Source organism: Echinops telfairi, unplaced genomic scaffold (genome assembly GCF_000313985.2).
Source record: "Echinops telfairi isolate 266 unplaced genomic scaffold, ASM31398v2 ScPeMD7_28;HRSCAF=97, whole genome shotgun sequence".
Lineage (NCBI taxonomy): Eukaryota > Metazoa > Chordata > Mammalia > Afrosoricida > Tenrecidae > Echinops > Echinops telfairi.
The window spans coordinates 4,406,671-4,431,192 of NW_022103925.1; the positions used below are offsets into that span (position 1 = coordinate 4,406,671).

Genomic DNA, 24,522 nt, shown 5'->3' on the forward strand with positions numbered 1-24,522 from the left:
GAGACATCTACAAGCCATGGAGCAGCTGGGGGCCACCAGACACTGGGGGATACAAGCAAGGATCTCCCCTCCAGGGGACAGAGAAAGCATGGCTCTGCGGGTGCCCTAACTACCCGCTCCCAGGCTCCAGCACCGGGGGACAGTAGTTTGTACTCTTCAAAGCCCCCCACTGAGTGGTGGCTCAAGACGAAGACCCAGATGCAAATGTTTGCTAGGCAGTGCAGGACGGGAGGCTCAGCACCCAAAAAGACCCAACCCCAAGAGGAGCAATGCCCAGCTGGGACCTTGGCAGCTCAGGGAAGGGTCCACCTTTGGCACTCAAGCTGCATAACCACCAACACCTCGCTGGCCCCCTGCCCAGGAGACCCTGCGGACAGTAGGATGGCATGAGGTTGGGCAGGCGGGGCTCCCACTTACATTGGGCACAAAGCCGGGGGTCAGGGCTTTCTCAAACACTGCGTCCCAGTTCACGTTGGCCAAGTAGGGTGTGCTCTGGACGTCACTGAGGCTGGACAGACGACTCTCAGGGTCCTTGGTCAGGAGCTGCAGTCAGAGGGCAAAGATTTCTTGAGCTGTGTGCCCCATGGACATTCACGGGGACTCAGCATGCGGGGAGCACGTGCGGTCTCGAGATGAAGATCTCTCTCTGGTCTTTAGGACAACGAGGCCATGTCCTGCCTGGGCCGAGGTTCTTGAAAGGTGTAGGGGAGAAAGGCTCTTTGAAATCTCACAGGACGACACTCTTGGTTTAACGCAGAGGCGGCACCAAGGGGCTCCAGCTTCACAAGGGCGAGGATAGCGCAGGGCTGGGCAGCGTTTGGGTCACAGGGTCACTACAAGACCCTCACTCACTTCACGGCTTCCCTCCTTGCCTCTCAGCCTCTAATTTGCTGGTGCCCTCGTTTCGACACCAAATGCCTTCTGGCGCCCTGACCAGGCAGGCCAGGGCGTGCTGGGCACGCTTACCTTCTTCAGGAGGGCCACCATGCCCTTGCACCAGGTGGACGAGTAGTGGACACGCTCCACCTTGAACATGTTGAGGATCTCATCGATGGGGGTGGCTGAGTGGATTTCGTACGGCCTCTGCAAGCAAAGGACAACAGCCAGAGTCAGAGAGAGAGAGAGAGAGAAGGAGAAGAAGAGAGAGAGAGAGGAGAGAGCAGCTGGCAGGGCCCTCAACATTCATGCCAGAGACCTGGGTTCAAGGACCACCCAATGCTATCGGTGGAGGCTTCCCATCATTGTGACGCAGAAGAGCTTTCAGTGGGACTTCCAGACTAAAATAGACTGGGGAGAAAGCCCTGGCAGTCTCCATCTGAAAACCAGCCAGTGGGGACCCCGAGGACCGCAGTGGTCTAATGTACACCAGTCCTGCGGACGGCTCAGGGCACCAGCCAGTGGGGACCCCGAGGACTGCAGTGGTTTAATGTGCACCAGTCGCGCGGACGGCTCAGGGTATCTGAAAACCAGCCAGTGGGGACCCCGAGGACCGCAGTGGTCTAATGTGCACCAGTCCTGCGGACGGCTCAGGGCATCTGAAAACCAGCCAGTGGGGACCCCGAGGGCCGCAGTGGTTTAATGTGCACCAGTCGCGCGGACGGCTCAGGGCATCTGAAAACCAGCCAGTGGGGACCCCGAGGACCGCAGTGGTTTAATGTGCACCAGTCGTGCGGACGGCTCAGGGCGGGGCAGCGTTTTGCTTCCTTGTGCCTGGGACTCTGGATGGAGGCAGGCAGTAGCCGCAGCCCTCAGGAGGGTTTCTTCTCTCCTTACGGGAGCCCTGGTGTACTAGCCAGGACCCGTGAGCTGCTAGGAATCAGTCTCAGGAGGCTCTGCAGGGGCCGGGCAGTGATGCTGGCCGGGCTCTTGTCCCGGGTCCTGTAGCTCCGGAGAAGTAAGGCAGAACTACACCCAGGCTGCCTGCCTCCAGAGTCCCTGCTGCAGGCACAGGCCACCTCGGGTAGGACAGGGGGCAGAGGGAGGCACCCAGCAATACTTCCAGGTCCTGCCCTGTGTCTGGGTGGGCCCTATCTGGTCTGCCTTCCCTAAGAGTTGGGAAGAAGTCCCTTCCACCTTCTACGTTCTGTGACACGGACCCATGGGGTGGAGGGTGGGCAGGGAGGGTATGTCAGCTGGCTCCCACACACTTCTGGGCTTACACCCTCACTGGCACCCCATCCTGGACTTTCTCTACAATGTCACATCAGTTGTGGTGTGTGTGTGTGGGTGGGGTGGGGGGGTGTTTTCCCTCTGAGCCCCTCCCCCAAGCTCACCAGGCTTTCTTTTTGCCATTTCCAGATTTTACTGTGGTTTGGCTGCAAGTTTCCAGATCAAATTAGTTTCTCAACTGACCGTGTGTAGGCATCAGGCTTCACAACAAGGGTTGCCTCCCCTGACCACTGGTCTGTCTTGGGAGAAGTCCAGCCAGAGGCAAGAACTGTGAGACTCCATCTCACGTTACCGTGGATGTGCGGTCAGGAGAGGCCAGTCCCTGGAGCAGGACATTGTGCTTTGGTAAAGCGGAGGGCGGCGAACCAGAGGCAGGCCCTCGAGGAGGTGGGCTGATACAGTGCCTGCAGCTATGGGCTCGGGCACAGGAACGAGGGAGAGGACGTTGCAGGACCGGCGACACTCTGTTCTGCTGTGTGCGGTCACTATGGGACAGAATTGACGACCACAGCGGCATCCCCTGAATGGGTCAGCTGTCCTTCCACTTCCTTTCTGGGCCCCCTGTTTCCATTTCCCCTTTTTCCCTGCCTCCTGGGCTCTGTTTGGGGGCAATTGCTGCCTTTTCAGCCTCACCTGGTGGATTGATGGGAGGCGCAAGTTTGCTATTATTCGCTTTATAGACTTGTCTGCTGTTTGAAAGTTCAACCCCGGGTGGGTTCTGTGCCAGGCTTGAAGGGGTCTAAGGGCCATGATCTCAGGCTTTTACCTGCCTCTCTCAGAGCCATAAGTCTGATTTTGCTTATGATGTTGAATCTTGTTCTACACCTTTTCCTTCCTTCCCTGCCTGCGACTTCCTCCCACTCTCCTGACGGGAGTGGTCTGCTGCAGTGGCCAGGCACTGGGCACCATCTAGTTCTTCTGGTCTCAGAGTCCTGGAGGCTGTGGTCTGTGTGACCCATCCATCCTTTGGATTCATCGTTTCTTCATGCACTGCTCTCCTGGGACCAGCACGAGGGGTGTCTGGCCATCCCTTATGCCCTCCCACGCCCTGCACCTCACCGCATCTCCACCCCTGGCTTTGTGATCCAAGATGCCTTCAGGTTGATGTCAGGGTCAGCACGAGTCCTGACGAGAAGAAAAGGCACCCAGTTCCCAAGCACATCCACAACGTCCTGGGTGCTGGCAGGCTTTGAGGCTGCTGTGTTGGTAACTAACCCCTGTGGATGGAAGTCATGGCCTGGTGTGGATTCCCTGCACGAAGATGCTGCCCCGGGATGAGGGCTGGCCCGTCAGCATGCTGTGCTGGTCTGGGCAGCCCTGGGATGCTGGAAGCATCAAGCCTTCCAATACCAGCAGGGTCCCCATGGGGGGCAGGTTTCAGCAGAGCTTCCAAGACTCAGATAGACTGGAAGTGTAGACCGGCCGATCCACTTCTGAGGAGCCGCCCACAGAAACCCCGTGGAACAGACCAGAATGCGGCCTGTGAAGGTCCTGTGGATGAGTCCCCCTGGCTTGACGGACACTCAAAATGACACCAGGACTGTAACAGTGGCCTTGAGCAGACCAAGAATCATGACCACGGCATGTGGCAGGGTGATTTCGCTTCTGTAGTGCGTGGGGCTACTTGAACGGTCAGCCACTGAACAGCCACCACCACCACCACCTCTTCCACGCCAGCATCTCTTCTACAATACTGGGGGTGCCTGCTCAGAGGCCTTCTGTCCCACCCAATTCTGGGTCCTCCAGATTCCAGCGTGGGGCCCCCGGATGCCAGCTATGGCCATGGCAAGGACAGGTCAGGATCTCCTGTCAGCCCTGCCCCTCAGATCCCATCAAAAATTAGATGCCAGCTGCAAGCGCACAGGATCTCAATCCCTGTGCATGGAAGCATCCAGTCCACAGGGACAAGCGCGTGGGTACCAATTCCCTAGAACAATGAAGGAGCACCTCCACCATCACCACAGGGAGGCTGCATGCAGAGAACATCTGTCCGCGGGAATGTGTCCTGGCCTGAGTCTATGGGGTGTCCCCCAAAGGGAGGGCTTGTGTGTGATGGGGCTGCCTCCACCACCAGCTGCTCTTTGAAGGGAGAACTCTCCTCCCACCGCAGGACGCTGAGTTGATCCAGACTCACGGCGTCGCCACGTGACAGCACTGGGCGTGTCACAGATTGGAGAGTCGCTTCCGGCTCACAGGGGCCCGTGCACAACAGAAGGAAACACCGCCCTGTCCTGCGCCGTCCTCACCACGGTCCCTCTGCCTGACCCACAGAAGCAGCCTCAGTGTCCGTCCGTCTCTCTGAGTCTGTTTCAGCAAGTCCCCCCGTTTCACCCGTCCATTGTGCAGGGCACCGTGTTTCCACCACCCGGATGGGCTCTTTAAGCCAAATCTGGCCTCCTCTCGCCACCGATCCCTCCTGATGACATGTCCTTCGCAAGCAGGAAGGACGATGACCAGTCCCTGGAGAAGGACATCATGCTTGGTAAATGCAGAGGGGCAGGTTTTCTTGGCTTTTATGTATTTTTGTGGGAGCAGATGGCCAGGCACGTTCTACAGCGGAGCCGATGCAGTTGTTGTTCGAGGCCGTGTTGTCCTGGCGAGCTCGTGCAACAGAACGAGACACTGTCCGGCCTGCGCTGTCCTCACAAGGGTGCTTATCCCGGGGCCCATGGGTGCAGCCACGGTGCCAGTGCATCTCCTTGAGGGCCTTCCTTGACCTTACCAAGCATGATGCCCTCTTCTGAGGCCACCAGGCCCCACTCTGTCACTTGAACTTCACTTTCAGCTTCTGTTGGGGTGGCTGGTGAAACAGGTCTTTCTCTCAGGAGACTGGCAAATGGAGCAATAGTCCGCCTCTGGCATTGCGACTCTCCGGCCTTCGGGGGCATCCACTCAGAGAAGCAGATGATCTGCCGTCTCTGCCAGAGCAACACCGGCAGTGGGACCTCACAGAGGGCAGGTGTGCCTCTAGTTCAGAAAACTGGAAAAGGAAGCGTTAATTTACACAGAAAGAGTGAGAGAGACCCAAGGGGAAAAGTATCCACAGACCCGTCCTTGTTACCATTAGACCTGGGCTGGGCCTGGGAGACCCTTGAATCACAGGTTTTATTTCCCCCTAAAACTTTCTCACCGAGAACCCCAGAGATGAAAACGCGAACAGCAAGGGATACTTCCTCAGGTGATGGCAACGGCCGAGCGCCGGGAGTGTGGCCGGTCGAACGGGGCTTCCTTATTCCTTGAATTCCTTAACGGGGCGGGTGGGGGGGTGTCCTTGAGTTTCAGACCCCCCAGCTCGAAAAGGACCAAGGATCCAACTGGTCCTGGCCACCCTCGCAGCGTTATCAACAACAGCAGTAGCAAGACAAAGGCACTGCCGTTGTTGAGTTGATTCCGACTCACAGGGCCCCTCTACAGGGTTCCTGAGAGGCGTCTTGCCTTGCGGTGGGTTGGGACAGCCCCGTGCCTAACCCACCCCGCCTGCGTGCCAAGCCGACTCCGACTCATGGTTGCTGCTGGGAGGGGCCCTCTCAGAGTTGGTCCTGACCCACAGTGGACTCTCTGCGGAACAGAGAAAGCACTGCCCGGCCCTGAGGCACCAACGTCCCCATTGTTGTTTTGTTCCAACCTGCTGTGGCAGGCTCGGGGCCTGTCCATCTTTATCGTCGAACACCTCCCCTCCTCCCCACCACCACACACACACACTATACCAAGCATGATGTCCTTCTCCAGGGACGGTCCTCTCCGATAACATGTCCCAAGAAAAGTGAGACCAAGTGGCACCATCCTTGGCACATTTTGGCCGTTCTTCATCCAAGACACAACACCTTGCACTTTGGGCAGCCCGGGGCACTTCCACTCGTCCTCACTAGCACCGCAGTTCACACGCATTTCCCATGTCCGACTTTCCTATGCATACGAAGTGTCTGGAATTCCCGTGGCGTGGGCCAGGTGCACCGTGGTCCCCCAAAGTGACATGTTAGCTTGTCAACACTTTAAAGAGGTCCTTGCAGCAGGTGGACACATGCCTTCTTCGATCTCCTGACTGCTGCTTCCATGCGCATTGACTGTAAATTCAAGCAAGATGGCATGTTTGGACAATGTTTTCTCCATTGGTCATGATGTTACCTGTTGGTCCAGTTGTGAGGACTGCGGTCTTCCTCACACGGAGCCGTCCTCCACACGGAAGGCTGCCGCCCTCGATCTTCCTCAGCAGGGGCGTCCAGCCCTCCTCACTGCCAGCCAGCGAGCCTGTGCCACCCTCACACCGCAGGTGGTTCACGCACCTTCCTCCCATCCCGATGCCACACTCTTCTTCCTATGAGCCACTCCCCTGACGATGCCACACTCTTCTTCCTATGAGCCACTCCCCTGACGATCTGCTCAGCATGCAGATTGAATAAATATGGGGACTGGGTGCAATCCCGACACACACCTTTCCCGATTTTAAACCATGAAGTGTGCTCTTGTTTTATTGACCCGACTGCTCCTTGATCCGCGCGCAGGTTCCACATGAGCATAATGCAGCGTTCTGCGATCTCCCGTCTCCTCCAGGCTATCCATAGTTTTGGGGATCCACACAGTCGGATGCTTCGGCACAGTTAACGAAACGCAAGTATTGTTTAAACAACAACAACAAAAATAATGCAGCAGCTTTGTTCTGGCGATGTGCTTGAAATTCAGATGGCTTAGGCTCAGGGGCACACCCTGGCTCTCGCGGATGTTTTTATTCTCTTCAGTTTTATCTGGAACTTCCATTCGAGCCGTTGACGGTCTGTTCCATGGTTGGGGCTGGCCCCGTTTGCGCTGCTGATCTCGAGCCTCTGCACCGTCACTTCCCACAGACACAGTTGCTTTGATTTCTGGGTCTTCCGTCTGGAGAAGACCACGTGCAGGGTCACCTTTTGGTTGTTGAGGAAAGATATTTGCAAAGATGATGAGTTGGGTCTTGCGAAATTCTATCAGTCAAATCTCCAGCATCGTTTCTAGCAGCAAGGCCACATTTTTCCAACCACCGTTCCTTCGTTTTCATTTCCAGTCAGCTCTTCCAATCACCAATTGTGAGCACTGCACTTCGATCACATGTTTGGTCCCTTGCGGACTGAAGACGGTTAAAAAAAAAGTCCAATGTCTGCGTCAGTAGCGTCAGTGGCTCGTGCACATTGGAACGGTATCTGCGTTGTCTGGTTTCCTTGTGTGTGGACAGATGCGACCCCATCCACAGACAGCCGCGCACTTCGCGGTGGAGCCTGAATGTCCTTTGCGATGATGAACGTGATGTCCTTTCCCACAGAGTCTGTTTTATAAGGAGCCGTCCACCCCAGGGAGTCTTTTTCCCCATTGCATCGAGGCTGGAATCTGATTCAGGGGACTGCACGCCCCCCTCCCCCACGACTGGCTGCCCAGAGGGTTGATCGTGTTAGGTGAGATCCCGTCATGGAGTTGATCGCATTGTGTTAGGTCACGTCCCAGGGGATTACTGAGCATCCTGGCCCAGCCCAGTGGACACAAAATCTATCATGCTTCCCTTTCAGAATGAAACACTTCATGCTTGAAGCAGCTGAAACGTCCTCATGCTTTGTGTTAGTCCCAGTAGACTAGAGAAACAAATCCATAGACACTCATGGATGTTTAAATAAGAGGTCTCTATACACCAGCAGTTGAATACTGAGAAAACATCCCAACCCAGTCCAGATCAAGCCCATGAGTCTGATATTAGCCCCTATGTCTGATACCAGTCTATAAAATCCTCTTCAGGCTCACGAAACACATGCAATGACGCCGAATGCAGGAAGATCACAGGCCAGTGATTGGGAAGTCTTGTGGATCCAGTGGCATTGTAAGCATCTCAGCGCTGGCGGGGTCTCCACGTGGCTCCTCCAGCTCAGGGCACTCGTGCAGTTCCATGTCTTGTCAGCTGCAATGTCTCCCAGGGAGTGAGCAGAGAGAGAGTCTCTCACCTCCAAGGAGGAAATCCAGGAGTTCCCAGAATCCTCAGGAGAAGACCATGCTCACACAGAGGCCTCATTGACTATAATCTGATTGACAGGCGAGACTCGACCCCTACACGCTTAATCCTCAAATTGACAAACAATTATATAACTACCCCGTATTTACATCTCATATTTACATCCCTTTGCCTGGTCTTTATCTTTTGACTGTTCTGTCCCAGGAGGAATTACCTAGAATATACTTTGTGCTGGTGAAGGGTCCTTTGCACTTAGGGAACCTGTGTGCCTGGGTTTTTTAGGGGATGGAGTCCATGGGAGAAACACCCTCTGGTGGAGGACGGTGTCGGCTGGCTCCAGCAATTGCCTAGACCTTCATATTTCTTCTCTGAGTGCCTAGATGAATGGGACCAGCAGACAGACAAACACACCAACCGGGCATCGAGACGCTTGGAGGGCAGGGTCTGTTTCTCTCACTCAGGGTATGAGCAAGTGAGTACGTTATCCTTTCTTTTCATTTGGAAGGCACGGGCGTAGAGCCACGGTGCTTTTAGGAACGCGGGGGAAATAACTGAGATCCAGGACAGAACACACGGCAGGAAGCGTTACTTGCCCTCCCATTGTACTGGCAGCTGCAAAACGTGCAGCTCCATCCGTGCCAAACGTTCCTTGGCTGAGTATTCATCCAACAGCCGCTCTGTGCCAGGCGACCGGGGGCTTCTGGCAAACGGATGGGACACAGCCCTGCCCTGTCTGCTGGCAGAAAGTGCACATTCATTCACACGACGGGGGCGCCGTGCTGTGTAGTTGCAGAGAGAGGAGCTTGCTCTCTGCCAGGCTCTGGCTCAGCCATGAGCCCAGTAGCAGGATGAGCAGCACACGCACCCTACCTCCTACGGTCCGGGAGAGTTCACACTCTGGGACATTAATTCATAGAAAACATTTTAAACAGTTTTATTGACATACGCTTCATATATCACTCAGTTCAAGAGTTTCAACATATTTAAAAGAGTTGTGTGATTGTCACTACAGTCAGTTTTAGAACATCTCCTTGGACTCCTCATCGTTAGCTCTGCATTCCCCTCCCACCTCCTCCACCATAACCGCGTGATAGGTAGGCTTATTGTGCCAACCTGGCCAATAGGAACATGTGGGATTAACCAGGCCGCAGACTGATTGGAGGGCAAAGAGGTAAACGGCCCTGCAAGGCCCGCCTCCCTCTCTCTTGCTCTTTGGTGATTGGACCATGCTGGAGAGTGATGCTGCATTAGCTGGTTCTTTGCCTCAACCTGTGAGTTACACAACCTGTGGGCCAAGCCAAACCCGTGGATCATGTTGCTAGAGCTCAAGGCTCCTTCGAGACCTGCTTCACCACGCTGCTGGTGCACCCATTGCTTGAGGTTTGAGGCTGGTGGATCCTGTCCCCTTGCCTTGCTTGCATTCTGATATCCCATCCGGGCCTGCTTTGCTAAGCTCCCAAGCTACTGCCTGTTGGTGTCCCACCCTGATGTTTGCTGCCTGTGGGCAGACTCTGCTTGTCTTGCCCAAGGGAGGACTCCACTGTCTGCTTCTTTGACCTTCGACCGGGCAGCCCACGTGAGTTGAAGGACTTCCGGTATATGAACTGTTCCACGCAAGTGGGTTGAACTGAACCCTCTGTACAGCTGTGCGGACTAATTAGCTGTTATGTTCCCGCTCGATGTATAAACTTATATAAAATACTAAAAACTTAAGTGTCCTGGTTTCGTTTCTCTAGAGAACCCTAACATTCCCCAAGAAATTATTAATCCAGTTATTGTCTCTACAGGTTTTCGCCCATCCTGGATTTCATATCGAGGAAAACGTACAAAGGCAAGCAAACAAAACAAAAAACCCGAACCAATACCAATAACACAATAACACTTAGAAAAGCCTCAGTTGAAAAGATAACAGGAAAAAACCCCAAAACCTAGAACAACTTTAAAACGGGTCAAAAGGAAGAACACATGATACGGTGTTAAATGTGCGCCTAGCGGCACCTGCACCAGTCCGCTTTCCAGTGAATGCTGTCTGACAGCGAGGCTGTTCACATCCCGGGCAATGGTCAGAGGGGATACACCAGAGGCTTCGTCCAAGCGGAGATCCCGCAGACGACTTTTGGATGGTCACTGCCATCCATAGCCGTCTGCAAAGTACGTCCTCAGAATTTAAAACTCGAATGCCATTTCTTCCTCCATTCTTGGATTTTATTATGTACAATCCTTGGATCACACAAGGCTGGTGTGTGCTTCTTTTGTGTGGACTTACTTAGTTGTTACCTCACTTAGATGCCTGCTTATTTGAATACAAGCCTTTGAGACCCCAACCACTGTCTTTCGGATAGCCTGGCACTACCTGATTTCTTCATCACATTTGGGAGATTGATTCTGTTTAGGTGTGGTATGTTGGCCGACAGAAGCCCATGAACGATGGACTGAATACTGACAGCCCAGTCCTGAACCATCATTATGATTGGGTGCAGGTTGGACCATTGTGATCCATGACGTTCCCTTTGGCTAGTTTTGGGACACGCCAGGCTAAGCCTTTCTTTCTAGCTGTCCCAGTGGAATCTTCAGCACCATCGTTGCCTCCGCTGAAGAGATGAGTGGTAACAACAAGTAGAACGTACTGCAGGGCATCGAGCCCAGCTCTCCTACATGAATGGTAAGAATTCTACCCCGGATGGGGATACATGTGAATATCCCAGATGACTTCAACTGCCAGGAGATAGGCGGAAACGATGCTATCTCTGTTTGCAGGGGAAGAAATCAAGGTGTGGGCTTCAATGGTGCCAATTCAGAGTCTCCCCTGTGCAAAGAAAACTTGCCTCAAAATTAATTTTCATCTTCATCCCCCCTCATTAAATAAATAGACGAACTATTGACTGTCAAATAACTCCACGGACCCACTCTCAAATTTAAAAGAAACAAAGCGAAAGGTTGGGCTGCATTCTCCATTTGCATAGAGCACTGAACACTTCTTACCATATCAAGGGAAGCAATGGCTACAAATCAATCAAACCACACAAGTAAACAAGGGAGGGGAAACATGGTCTTGTCTTGAAAGAGCTTCAACCACCCCCCTCCCCGATGGAAAACCAGGCCAAATGGCTGGTGCTTTGGGTAGAACAAAGACAGGATCTGAAATCAGGGGGATGCTGGCTCTCGAACTATTTCGATGTGGACCTTTGCACAAGCCTTGTTCCCTGCACCTCCGTTTTCCTTTCGGTGAAAGGAGATGGGAAGTTGGCCTTCAGTCACTAGGTCCTTCTGGCGCTCAGGGAGAGCTGGCGTGGTTGTTGATCCGGCCACCAGGACTAAATCTTAGCACCATGTGTTGTCCCAGTGACATGCCCCTCCAACGCCCCCAAACACGGTGCCCCCTTCCGCAGCCCCGTGCCCACTCTTACCCATCCCCGCAGGAGCTCGTAGGCAGTGACTCCCAGGGACCACCAATCAACGGGGTAGGAGTACCCGGGGCCTCCGTCCATGTACACCTGGAACACTTCTGGAGCTGCCAACGACAGGGCAAAGAACACGGTGGCACGCCACGGTTTACAGAGACCGCCCTCAGGGCAGACGGACACAGGAGGGCCACAAACAGCGGGACTGTTGGCTGACGTGGACTTGTGGGGAAATGGATGGAAATGATCCACGATGAGTTACGTGGGGAGGGACTGGACAAGGAGAAAGGAGGCGCAAAGAAGACTGTGGCTGTGGGGTTGGCGAAGACCCCCGCGTATGCTAGAAGATTGGACACACCAGTTCCGGAGGAAGAGCGCTATAATGTTCCTAGACCGGTCAGATGGTGTCTGGTCTACTTTGGACACCGTGTCAGGGGGACCAGTCCCCGGAGAAAGACATCATGTTTGGTCAAGACAGTCAGCGAGAGCGCGGGAGAGAGTCGATCAGATAGACTGCCTCAGGGGCTGCAGCAGTGGGTGCAAACACAGCGTCTTCGGTCTCCAGAGCCACGGTAACAGAAATTCCACCAGTGGGTGGCCTCAGCAAACACAAATGTATTTCCTCACAGGCAGAAATTCGGGGTGCTGGCTCTCGAGGAAGGTTTCACAGCTCCGCAGTAAAGCCCTTGCCTTTTTAAAAGGTCTGCTTCCAGTGCTTGGCATCTCTCTGCCCCCTTCTCTGCTCCTGCTGCTGGCTGGTGTAATCTCTTTTATGTCTCCAAGGAGATAGATTCAGGGCACTAATCTCTGCCTCATTTGCATAACAAAACAACACTGTCTCAAATGGGATTATAACCCACAGGCATCCAGGCTGAGATTGGCAACGTGAACTTCAGTGAGACACCCTCCACTCCGTCACAGAGAGCAAGGATTGTGAAGATGGTGACCGATTGGGGAATGTTTCATTTGGTTATGGGTAAGGTTGCTAGAGAAGCCCTAGTGGGGTAGTGGACTACACACTGAGCTGCTAGCCACGTGTCTGTGGGTTCGAACCCATCAGCTGCTGCACAAGAGAAGGATGAGGCTGCCTATGCCCAAGCCCAAAGGGGCAGTTCTAGTTAGTCCTACAGGGTGACCATGAGGTGGAATCGACCCAGTGGCAGCGAATGAGTGAAGGTTGCTGCGAGAGTTAGGCTTTCTGTGTCAACATGGCACCTGTAAGAAGATGTGGGCAGAGTTTACCTGTCCATCAGGTGATGTCCCTTGGAGGTGTGGCCTGATATATATAATGACCCTGTGGAGGCTGACCTCTTCCTCGCTCTCTATCTTTCCCTTCCTAATTGCTGGGCACCCTGAGAGCTGCTGGAACCCTGTTATGTTACCACTCAACCTGGGGTCCATGCATCCACCGGCCTGTGATCTTCCTGCATTTGGCATCACTGCATGTGGCTGTGTGAATCTGAAGAGGGACTTATGGGCTAGTATCGGACTTATGGACTTGAATTAGACTGCAATGGGATGTTATCTTGATATATAATGGCTTTTTGACATAAAGCTCTTTCATATATATGAGAGTCACTGGATTTGTTTCTCTAGTCAACCCAACCTAATACAGTTGCGATGACAACCTAATACAGTTGCGATGACGTGATGCCGGCTATTAACAGCTGGAAAAGTGTATTCTCTGTTTGTGGGGTTTTCTTTCCCATGTGGAGATCCTCCCTCTCCCCTCCATGAAGTCAACCTCTTGACACCCCTTCAGTCATTTCTTCCCAGGAAGACCACACTTCTTCCCAGGAAGATGACCACCAGCCTTGGTCCAGGCCACTTGGGTCCACCCATCTGGACTTGAATGCCAAGCCTGTCTCCCTCCTATCTGTAACCTTTGGCCCTGAGACCCTCAGACCTGACCCCTGTCCTGCTTTGAGCACCCTTCTTCATTGGCTGTGCTTCAGCTTCTTCCCCGGCATTGCTGCCCCTGTCCAGCTCCGTTAGACAAGACAACTCTCAGTCATGGTCCTGTGACCTTTTACCGGAGCCCCTGCAGTCTAGTCTGTCCTCTGTGTGTTTTCAGCCCTTCCTTGCTGGAATCCAAGCATCTTGGAGGAAAAGAGGCATTTGATAGGTGCCTTGGGGGAACAGATGAGATTTCCATCAACAGGATCTGTTTCTGGAATTGTGCGGCTACAGACAAATGGTGGGATTCCCATTGGTTGTGGACTAAAGTGTGCCGAGGAGCCCTGGTGGCATTGTGGTTATGCATTAGGCTGCTAGCTGCAAGCTAAGCAGTTCAGAACCACCTGCCTCTCCATGGGAGAAAGACAGGGCTTTGTACTCCCACAAGAGTTACAGTCTAGGAAACTCATGAGGGGGTGACGCTTGTATCCTGTCCTACAGACTCTCTATGAGGCAACATCAACTCGATCGACAGCAGTGAGGGTTTTTGTTGTTGTTTTTTAAGGTGTGCCTGGCCGAAGGCGTGGAATTTTCAACGGCCTTACTTGACTGTGAAAATTGGACAATCAAGAACGAAGCAGAAGAGGACTTGATGCCTTTGAGTGACAATGTTGGGGAAGAATGTTAACTACGTCGTGAACTGCCAGAAGGATGGACAAATCTGTCTTAGAGAAAGCACAGCCAGAATACTGCTTACACGGGAGGGTAGTGAGACCTGGTCTCACTTACTCTGAACATAAGCCACCAGGAAGGATCGCCCTGGAGAAGGACGTCATGCTTGTAAAGTTGAGGGTCATTTTAAAAGGAAACAATTAACAAGAAATAGGAGTCCAGGTGGCATAGTGGTTAAGAGTTGGGCTGCCAACTGTGGGGTCAGCAGTTTGAAACCACCAGCTGCTCTGAGGGAGAAAGATGGGCTTTCTTCTCCTGTGAAAGGTTATGGTCTTAGAAACGCACAGGGACCAGTCTTGCTGTCCTATAAGGTCACTGTGAGTCGGAAGCACCCCAATGACAGTAAATATGGAGTGAGCTCAACAAGATTGATTTATCCCAGGGATCACAACATAGCAGTAATTGTGAGGGTGGCCTAGGACAGGGAAACGTTTGTACTACAGGCTATTGGGCAGTTGTGAGTCAGAATGGACTCAGTGCTATCCAACAACAACAAACAGATGGAAGAAATCAATGAGAAGAAATACAGCCAAGAAATCCTTAAAAGAGAAGATGGTAAGATTCAACTCACTCACTTCGGACACACTATCAGGGAAGACCACTCATCAGGAAATGAGATGATGTTTCCTGAAGGAGGTCAGCCAAAATTAAGGAAACCCCTTTATGGTGGTTGGCATCGTACACCCACCAGTAGATTCAAGCATCATCCAGATGGTGCAGGGCCAGGAAGGGGTTTATTCCATTATTACTTAAGGTCAGTACGAGAGAGTTATCCCTGCTTCTCCTAGCTACATGGTTCTCCCACAAAACCAGTGAGTGCTTAAGATGATGGGATTTATCAGGAAGTTGACGATGACAATTCAGGCGAGACATGTTCAGGATACAGCTGTTCAGTCCCAACAGTTTCTTCTCTGCTGTGCTCTTGTAGGGCTGCCAACAAATGTCGGAAGGGCATGAAAATCCACGGTAAGCCTCAGGCTGAAGGCATTCAGCTTCAGTTCTGTGGGTCAGCCAACCCAGCTCCCCCAATCAAGTGCCCAGGGGCATCTCACTCCACACGCCAGTCTCCTGCCTAAAACACGCAGCTTTACTTGTTCAATGACCTGGGAAGCCCGCCTCTCTGTCCCACGCTCTGGCTCCTGGGTCTGCTGTTGCTGCTACTCTGTCACTCTGGTGCAACAGTTAGTTCCTGTTTTAGGGAGATTTAATACACAGGGATCTCGGGGTCCAAAGGATATGCTCCACTCCTGCCTCTTTTATCTTGCTATCAGACCCCCCTCTTGCTTCTAAGATGGCTCATTTCATATTTAGCAGGATGGCAATCACAATGAATCCTTTCCATAAGCACTCCACTGAATCATATCATCTGATCATCATCTCTCCTCCGCCTCCAATCTTCTGACATGGATTCATCAGGAAAGAGATCGTTGGTGGGACAGCACAGGCCATGGCTTGGAAACCCATATGAAGTACATCTCTGCACGGTTGTTATTTTCATGAGGTGTGTATGAGTTGGTTCTGACTCACAGGGACCCCGCATTCAGTAGAACAAGCACTGCCTGGTCCTGAGCCACCCTTGCCCTTGTTCTCACATTGGAGCCACTTGCAGCCCCGGTGTTGACCCACCTCCTTGAGGGCCCTCCTCTTTTTCACTGCTCCTGCACTTGACCCAGCATGACGTCCTTCTCCAGGGACTGGTCTCTCCTGATAGCGTTTCCAGAGCATGTGAGACCAAGTCTCCCCATCTGTGCTTCCAAGGAGCATCTGGCTGTACTTCTTCCAAGACAGATAGGGCTGTTCTCTCGGCAACCCATTGCATGCACGCTATTCTTTGTCAGCACCGTAGTTCAAATGCATCTATTTTACTTTGGTTTTCCTTATTCGATGTCCAATTTTCCCATGCGGATGAGGTGATTAAAAATACCAAGGCTTGAGTTGGGTGCTAGTTATTAAAGTACCGCCAAAGTAACACCCTTGTTTTCAACACTCTGAGGAAGTCTTGTGCAGGAGGGTTACCCAGTATAAGGCCTCCTTTGGTCTCTTGACCAGTGCTTCCATGAGCACTGATTGTGGATCCAAGCAAGAGGAAATCCTTACAACCTCAGCCATTGATCACACGGTTATTTACTGGTCCAGAGGTGAGGACGTTGGTCTTTACACTGACTTGCGAGTCACATGGAAGGCTGAAGTCCTTGATCTTGTCTCCTTCCCTTTCAGCAGGCAAGGTTGGGTCATCTGCATACCATAGGTTGTTAATAAGCCTTCCTCCAATCCTGATGCTACACGCTCCTTCATATAGTCCAGCTTCCCTGAGGATTTGCTCAGCACGCTGATTGAGGAAGTATGAGGAGAGGATACAGCTCAGATGCACACCTGTCTGTGAGTCACAGTCACACAGAGGCCAAATCCATCCCCATCATCTATCTCACCCCACGTAGGGCAGAGGAGAACACTTCCCTGGGGTTTTCTGGGCTGAATCTGGGTGCAATCAGATTACCAAGCCTTTCTTCTGCAGTGCCGCTGGGTGGGTTTGAACCTATAACCTTTCAGCTGTTTCTTGGCAGGTGCCTTCCAGTCGGTTCTGACCCATACTGACCCTATCCACAACAGAAGGAAACACTGCCCGGCCCTGCACCATCCTCCCATTCCCGAATCCATTGCTGCAGCTACTGTGCCCATCCATCTCGTCAAGGGCCTTCCTCTTTCCCCGCCCCTCCACTTGACCAAACATGATGTCCTTCTCCAGGGACTGGTCTCTCCTGACAACACGTCCAAAATATTTGAGACAAAGTCTTGCCATCAATTAGTAATCCGTTTGTGAACCAAACCCAAACTCAGTGGAGTCGATTCTAACTCTTTATGGCAGCAGACAGCCTCATCTTCCTCCGGAGGAGAGGCTGGTGAGTTTGAACCACCAGCTTGCAGTTAGCAGCCCAGTGCCTCTCCTGTAGGGCCACCAGGGCTCAGTGGTCCCTTAGCATCAATGAGAAGCCCAAGGACCCACAAGGAGTGACTGGGAAAGACTTGCAAACATCCCAGGGCAAAAAAAAAGATGTGGTCCTTGGAATCAGAATAAAAGGGAGGTGATTGATGCTCAGTGTGAGGATGGGCTACCAGGTGAGAAGTCAGAGGAGCCCATGGAAGCTGAGTCTCACTTGGCACTTCAACCAGTGGTGGGCAAGATAGGTACGGAAAGGAGAAGAGGCTGAGCTACAATCTCAGAGCTGAGCTAAGGAATATGAGCCCCCAAGAAATGGAGACCCTTGATAAATAGCACTGTGCTGGGGCGGAGGCACCGTGTAGACAACCAAGTTGCTGGTGCCCCATGTCCTTGTCAGGAACGATGGAACTTGAGCCCAGGGAGGTCCACCCTTGGAGAGTTTGTCTTCCTGGGAGCTCTCTTAGCCCACCTGCTCCCTCAGGTACAGATCAAGGGTTGAACCCAAGACCTTTCTCCCACCTGAGAGCCCAGGGATCCCACTGCAGGGTCTAGTTGCCCCCTGGGAAGTATTGTGAGAGGAGAATTATGTCTTGAAAATGAATTTGCAGATGTAATTCCATCTTGCAGCTGTTGGAGCAACCACCATCCGTCCCTGGGAGCATTCACGTGAAGGAGGTCTCAGCTCACCATTTAGGCTGGCACTCAGCCTTCATAGGACGGGGAAGAACTGGGTAGAGGCTGGAGAAGGGAGGACAGGGCCAATGGCATCGGGTGACTGATCTGACCCTTGAATATGACCGGTGGATAAAATCCAGCCTGCGGGTGGTTAAGGTGGCTGACTGTGAAAAGAAAGATTAGAGGGTGGAGTCCACCCACAGGAGTTTTGGCAGAAAGTCCTGGAGACCTCCTTTTGACACATCAGCCCTGGGAAACCCTCAGAAGCCCAGCTGGACGTTGGCACACACAGGGTCGCCATGGGGAGGAGTCAACTCAAGGGCATTTTTTTTTTTTAACCTGAGGATCTCTGGTGGCATAGCAGTTACACCTTGAGCTGCTAACTGCAAGGTCAGCAGTTCAAAACCACCAGTTGCCCCTCAGGAGAAAGATGAGGCTTTCTGCTCCCGTAAAGAGCCACAGTCTCAGAAACAGGGCAGTTCTGCCCTGTATGTGTTGGCATGGACTCAACGACAGTGAGTGGAACAAAGGAACACTGCATTTGCCCCATGCATTTCAAAGTGTGGCTACCAACAAGCTCTCACTGCTTCTTCACAATGGGCCCTCAGCACCTGTTGCAACCAGACTCATTATTCAGATGCTCAGAGGGGTGCAGTGGCTTGGAGAAAGTCACACAGTTAAGAGAAGCCACACTGGAGTGACCTTTACACACGGATGGGATCTCTGTAATCAGTCGTGTAACTCTTCTTGACGTGCAAAAATATCCTCAGGACCTCACTGAGGAGCACACAATTTGGACGCAGGAGAATTGACCCCTTCAGTTATTTACTTGGTCCTTAATTAGGGCCAACACAATGTCTTGGGGTAGGGGCTAGTGTGGGCAGAGCAGAGTTTAAACATTACCTAACTTCTGATGCGTTCGCCTGTGTGGACCATAATAAACTGTGGATAACTGTGTTAGGTAGGTTTATTGTGCCAACCTGGCCAATAGGAACATGTGGGATTAATCAGGTGGCAGTTTGATTGGAGGGCAAAGAGATAAATGGCTCTGCAAGGCCCGTCCTTTCTCTTGCTCTCTGGTGATCAGACCAGCACGCAACTGCTTTAGCTAGTTATTTGCCTCAACTTGTGAGCTACACTACCTGTGGGACAGCCAACCTGTGGATCATGTTGCTAGAGCTTGAGGTTCCTTAGAGACCTGCTTCACCTCGCTGCTGCTGTGTACATCGCTTGAGCTTGAGGCTGGTGGATCCTGTCATCTTGCATTGCCTGAGTTAGATGCCCCATCTGGCCCTGCTTTGCTGAGCTCCCAAGCGGTGGAGTATTGGTGACCCAACCTGCTGTTTGCTGCCTGTAAGAGGACTCTGCTTGCCTTGCTCTAGGGGGAACTCTGCTGTCTGTTTCCGTGACCTTGGGCCAAGCAGCCCACGTGAGTTGAAGGACTTCCAGTATATTAACTGTCCCATGGAAGTGAGTTGAACTGAACCCTCTGTACTGCTGTGTAGACTAATTAACTGTTATGTTGCCCCTCGCTGTATAAACCTATCTATCTATAAAACCATAAGTGTCCTGGGTTCATTTCTCTAGAGAACCCTGCCTAACACAATCTGTATCCTGAGAAAATCATCAAAGAAGCTGTCTTACATAAAGAAGAATATGGCACCAGGAATGGAGGAAGGCTTATTAACAACCTACAATATACAGATGACGGAATCTTGCTTGCTGATGTTGAGAAGGACTTACAGCACTCGCTGATAAAGATCAAGGATGGAAGCTTTCGGGATAGGTTACAACTCAGTGTAAAGAAAACCCACATGTTCACAATGACACCAGTAGGTAACATCATGATAAGCGGAGAAAAGATTGAAGTCAAAACAATTCATCTTGCTTGAATTTACGGTCAGTGCTCATGGAAGCAGTAGTTAAGAGATCAAAGGATGCAGTGTATTGGGTAAATCTGTTTCACAAGACCTCTTTAAGGTATTGAAAAGAAAGGATGTTACTTGTGGATTAAGGTGCACCTTACCCAATCCATGACATTTTCAATTCCTTCATATGCATGTGCAAGATAGACATTGAATAAGAAATATCACAGAAAGAACGGATGCATTTGAATTGTGGTGCCAGAGTAGAGAATATTGCAAGTACTGTGGACTGCCAGACAAACAAACAAACAAACAAATCTGTCCTGGAAGCAGTATGGCCAGAGTGCTCCTTAGAAGCAAAGATGGCAAGAGACGTTGTCTGACATACTTTCCCTTAGCAGAGACCAGTCCCTGGAGAAGGACAACATGCTAGATAAGTAGAGGGGCGGTGAAAAAGAGGCAGGGCCTAAACAAGGTGGATCGACACAGTGGCTGCAACAATGGGCTCAGGCTTAGGAACAGTTGCAAGGATAAAGCAAGACCAGGCAGCGTCTCCTGCTGTTGTGCATAGGGTCGCGAAGGGTCTGCTGTTGTGCATAGGGTCGCGAAGGGTCTGCTGTTGTGCATAGGGTCGCCAAGGGTCTGAATCGACTCAATGACAGCTAACAATAACAACAACAATAACAACATTTAGGCGTAGATCCTCCATCTTTGTTCATGGTCCATTTTCACATGGAAACACTGTTGAAACCAGTTCAGCATGACCTCACCGCTAGAGCCTCCTCTGGGCAGTAAACTCAGGTCTCAGTGCCCCACTGCTGCCCTCAACTCAATTCTGACTCATAGAAACCCTACAGGAATAGAACCGCTCCAATAGATTTCCCAGGGATCACATCTTGAAGGAAGCCAACTGCCTCATCTTTCTCCAAGAGGGTAACCAATGAGTTCAAACGGCTGACCATTCAGTAAGCAGGCAACTGCTTCATCACTGTCCTACAAGAGCGCCTCTTCCATAAATAGCAAACATCGTTGCAATGACTATTAACACGGTTCTTCGAGCCTCCTCTGTCTCTGCCCTGTTGGGTTATTATACTGGATTGAGTTGTGTTTTCCCAAAAGATACGCTGGGCTCCCAACACCTGTGTCTATGGCGATGACCTTGTTTGGAAACAGGATTTTAGAAGACGGTATCCGTTACCACGAGGTCATGCCTGAGCTGGTGGATCCTTATCCCATCTGAAGCACGGTCTTTGTAGGAGAGGAGAAGAGACACAAGGAGACAGGGAAGAAAGTCAGTGAGGATGGGTTGATGCTGCAGATATAAGCCAAGGAATGCCAAGGGCTCCCAGAGCTGGGCCAGGCAAGAAGGGGTCCCCCATCCTGCCCCGGGGAATTCAGAGACTTCATGACCCTGATGGTGCCCTCAATTTGGAACTATGTTGTTTTCAGGCGCCATGGAGTTGGTCCCGACCCAGAGCAACCCCGTGCACAACAGAATGAAACAATGCACGGTCCTGTGCCGTCCTCACAAGGATTCCTGTGTTCGACCCCATCGCTCCAGCCACTGTGTCAATCCAGCTCATTGAGGGCTTTCCTCTGTTTCGCTGCCCCTCTTTCTCCAAGTGTAATGTCCTTCTCCAGAGACATCACGTGTTCTTCTCCTGATGACATGTCCAAAAGTAGGCACGGAAAAGTCTTGCCATCCTTGCGTCTAAGGAGCGCTTTGGCCATAGTTCTCCCAAGACAGCTTTGTTATTTCGGTAGTCCATCGTACTTTCAACATTCTTCTCCAGCATCTAATTCATTTGCATGTATTTGGTTTCTTTATTCAGTGTCCGACTTTCACATGCCTACATGGCTATTAAAAATGCCACAGTTTGGGTCAGGCGCACCTTAGTCCCCAATGTGACACCCTTGCTTTTCGGCGCTTGAAAGAGGCCACATGCAGCAGATTTACCCAATGCAGTGTGTCTCCTGAGCCTATGTTCCCCAAGCCCTAGACGGCTCAGATGAAGGAGCTTCAAAATGTTCCTGGAGAAATGAAATGCCAAGATAGTGGACACTTTTAAAGTGAACCCTTTTTTTTAGCTCTATCATACAGTTCCTTCACTGCCTACCCAGTCGCCCAAACCAGACACCAGGGACAATTCTAATCTCTGGGTCCCCAGCACCATATCCTGTCTGTTTTGCATATTCAGCATCTTCTGATCCATCCCTTTGTATCCATGGAGATCAGTACGATTTCCATGTCCAGGATCTTCTCTGCTCATTAATCATCCACAAGCAGCTCCTCACTGGGATCCTAGTTGGTGCTGGACCCCAAGCTGAGCTGTTCTACAGATCCCATCTGGTCCTCATCTGAGCCCTGACCTCAGGGACGTCTTCCCTAAACTCAGGGGCTTTCTTACTAATCTCAGGGACTTCCTTCCCCCTATCACGGTCCGTCTACTGTCTCCCTCCCTCTGCTCTGCCCTGGAGTTTCTTAGAGAGAAAGAATCATGCCATGTTGCTTGCACGTCCCCAGGGCCCTGAACAGCTGCTGCCCGGTGCCTCCTCTCCTATAGAGCAGAGCCAAGAGGCAGGCATGTGTGGAGGATGGCTGTGTGTGCCCAGCCATCCCCATTAATCCTTGTCATGCCTGGCTGCCTGAGCCCATTGGATTTCAGTGTAGGCACAGCAACTGATTCTGCCCAAGCTGCCTCAACCAGCCATGATGGCAGACGTCTGTGGTCCGTGCCACTCTCTCCACCCTTCACAGATGTCACTTGGGGTGATGACAGAACAGAAGGAACATTTTTGGCTTCAGAATTTCCAACATGGTTGTCTGGAATCCCAGTGTTTGGGAGTGAGATGGCCATGCAGGTTCCAAGTTCGAAGGACTGGTCTGAACTCTGTGTCCAGAGCCCTCTTTTCTCTCACGGGTGGACAACCACACTCTGCTGGAACTGGTACCGAAATGGCTATGCACATTATTTCTACTCATGGACATTGAAGAAGGAAGATGGGAGAGGCATCGATGCAGTTGAACGGTGGTGCTGGAGAAGAATATTGAACGTACCAGGGACCGCCAAAAGGACAAACCCATCTGTCTTGGAAGAAGTACAGCCAGAGTGCTCCTTAGGGGCAGGGATGGCAAGACTTTGCCTTACGTACTCTGGACAGGTTGTCAGGAGAGACCAGTCCCTGGAGAAGGACAGCATGCTCGGTCAAGTGAAGGGGCAGTGAGCAAGAGGAAGGCCCTTGAGGAGATGGGTCGACGTAGTGTCTGCATCGAAGGGCTCCAGGCATAGAAAGCAATGGTTAGGACGGCGCAGGACTGAGCAGTTTTGTTCCGTTGTGCATAGGGTCACTATGGGTTGGAACCAACTTGATGGCACCTACCAACAACAACAACTCTTTTAAATGCTTAAATGCTGCGCTGCTAACCAAGACGTTGGCAGTTCGGACTCCCCCGATGCTCTGTGCTCTGTGGGAGAGGAGCCCTGGCCATCTGCTCCAGCAAAGGTTGCTGATAGTGTTGTCCCGGCACTTGCACATCACAGCGACCCCATGTACGGCAGAAGGAAACACCTCCTGGACTGCGTCATGCCCATGGTCGTTCCTATCCTTGAGCTTATGACTGCAGCCATTGGGTCAATCCACCACCTTGAGGGCCTCCCTCATTCCACTGGCCCCCTACTTCACAAAGCATGATGTCTTTCTCCAGCAACTGTTCTCTCTTGACAACAGGTCCAAAGGATGTGAGGCCAAGTCATACAGAGCAGAACCTTGAAGACCCACGGGGAGTAGTTCTACTCTGTCCTTTGGGCTTGGTGGTGCAGTGACGACCGACTCTTTTCATCCTCCCAGTGGGATGAGTGCTCTGATGAGCTACATTGCTCAGATGAGAAGTCCGGTGCCTGGAAGGGCATTGGGGGTTGAACAGTGTCTTCCAAAACAGAGCTGTCCCACTCCTAGCGCCTAGTGAATGCGACCTTATGTGGGGATCGTCTTTGACGATGGGGTTGCATTCAAGTTCTGGGGGTTCAGATCATCCCCAGGTTTCGACTGGGCCCCTAATCCAAGGAGAGATATCCTTATATGAGAGAATAAAGGGAGGTTTGGGAACAGAGACGCCGAGGAGAAGTCTATGTGAAGATGGGGGCTGAAACGGGAGGTTAGCTGCCACCGGACAAGGGACTCCTGGAGCTTCTACTGGAAGCTGGAAGACGCAAGGAAGGCTTTGCTCCCACAGCCTTTGTGGGCAGCCTGGCACTGCCAACATCTCAGCTCTGGAGGAGATCCTCTCCTTCCATAAAGACCGGCAGCCACCACAACCCTAGGGGGCATCCCGTCTGTTCCACCGCGTCCCCGTGAGTCCCAATGTTCTCTGTGGCAGTTGGTGGGTAATGTCTCTTGAACCCCACCCCTCCTCCTCTTCCTAATGCCCTGTTCTCATTCAGACCTCCGTTCTCCTCCCTGGTACATGTCGAGTTCGCAAAAGATGCACTGCCTCGAATCCTGGTGGCCTAGTGGGTTATGCGTTGGGCTGCTAACTGCAAGGTCAACAGTTTGAAACCACCAGTTGGTCCTCAGGGGACAGATGAGTCTTTCTGCTCCCGTAAAGATTTATAGTCTCGGAAACCCACAGGGGCAGCTCTATTCTGTCCTGTAGGGTTGCCGTGAGGCAGAATCGACTCCACAGCACCGCGTTTTGTTTGAGTGAGATGGGTCAGAATACACTCAATGGCAGAAGGGTTTTTGGTTTTGCTTTACCTAGGGTCAAGTCAGCATTGGACTGCTAATGGCAAGGTCTTTGGTTCAAACCCACCAGCCTCTCCTCGGAAGAAAGATGAGGCTATTCATATATATATATTCATTTTTTGAAGGGGGGGGGGG

At 52.0% G+C, this 24,522-nt stretch overlaps 1 protein-coding gene across 1 annotated transcript in view; it reads right to left on the reverse strand.

Annotated features, from left to right (window-relative positions):
* STK32B (serine/threonine kinase 32B) overlaps nucleotides 1-24,522 on the reverse strand; it is a 223,911-nt gene that overhangs the window by 10,270 nt on the left and 189,119 nt on the right. Inside the window, exons 4-6 of the mRNA XM_004715131.2 lie at nucleotides 11,542-11,645; nucleotides 967-1,083; nucleotides 418-543 (exon numbers count right to left, since the gene is read on the reverse strand). Of these exons, the coding sequence (XP_004715188.1) occupies nucleotides 418-543; nucleotides 967-1,083; nucleotides 11,542-11,645 (347 nt within the window). The remainder of the gene's footprint in view (nucleotides 1-417; nucleotides 544-966; nucleotides 1,084-11,541; nucleotides 11,646-24,522) is intronic.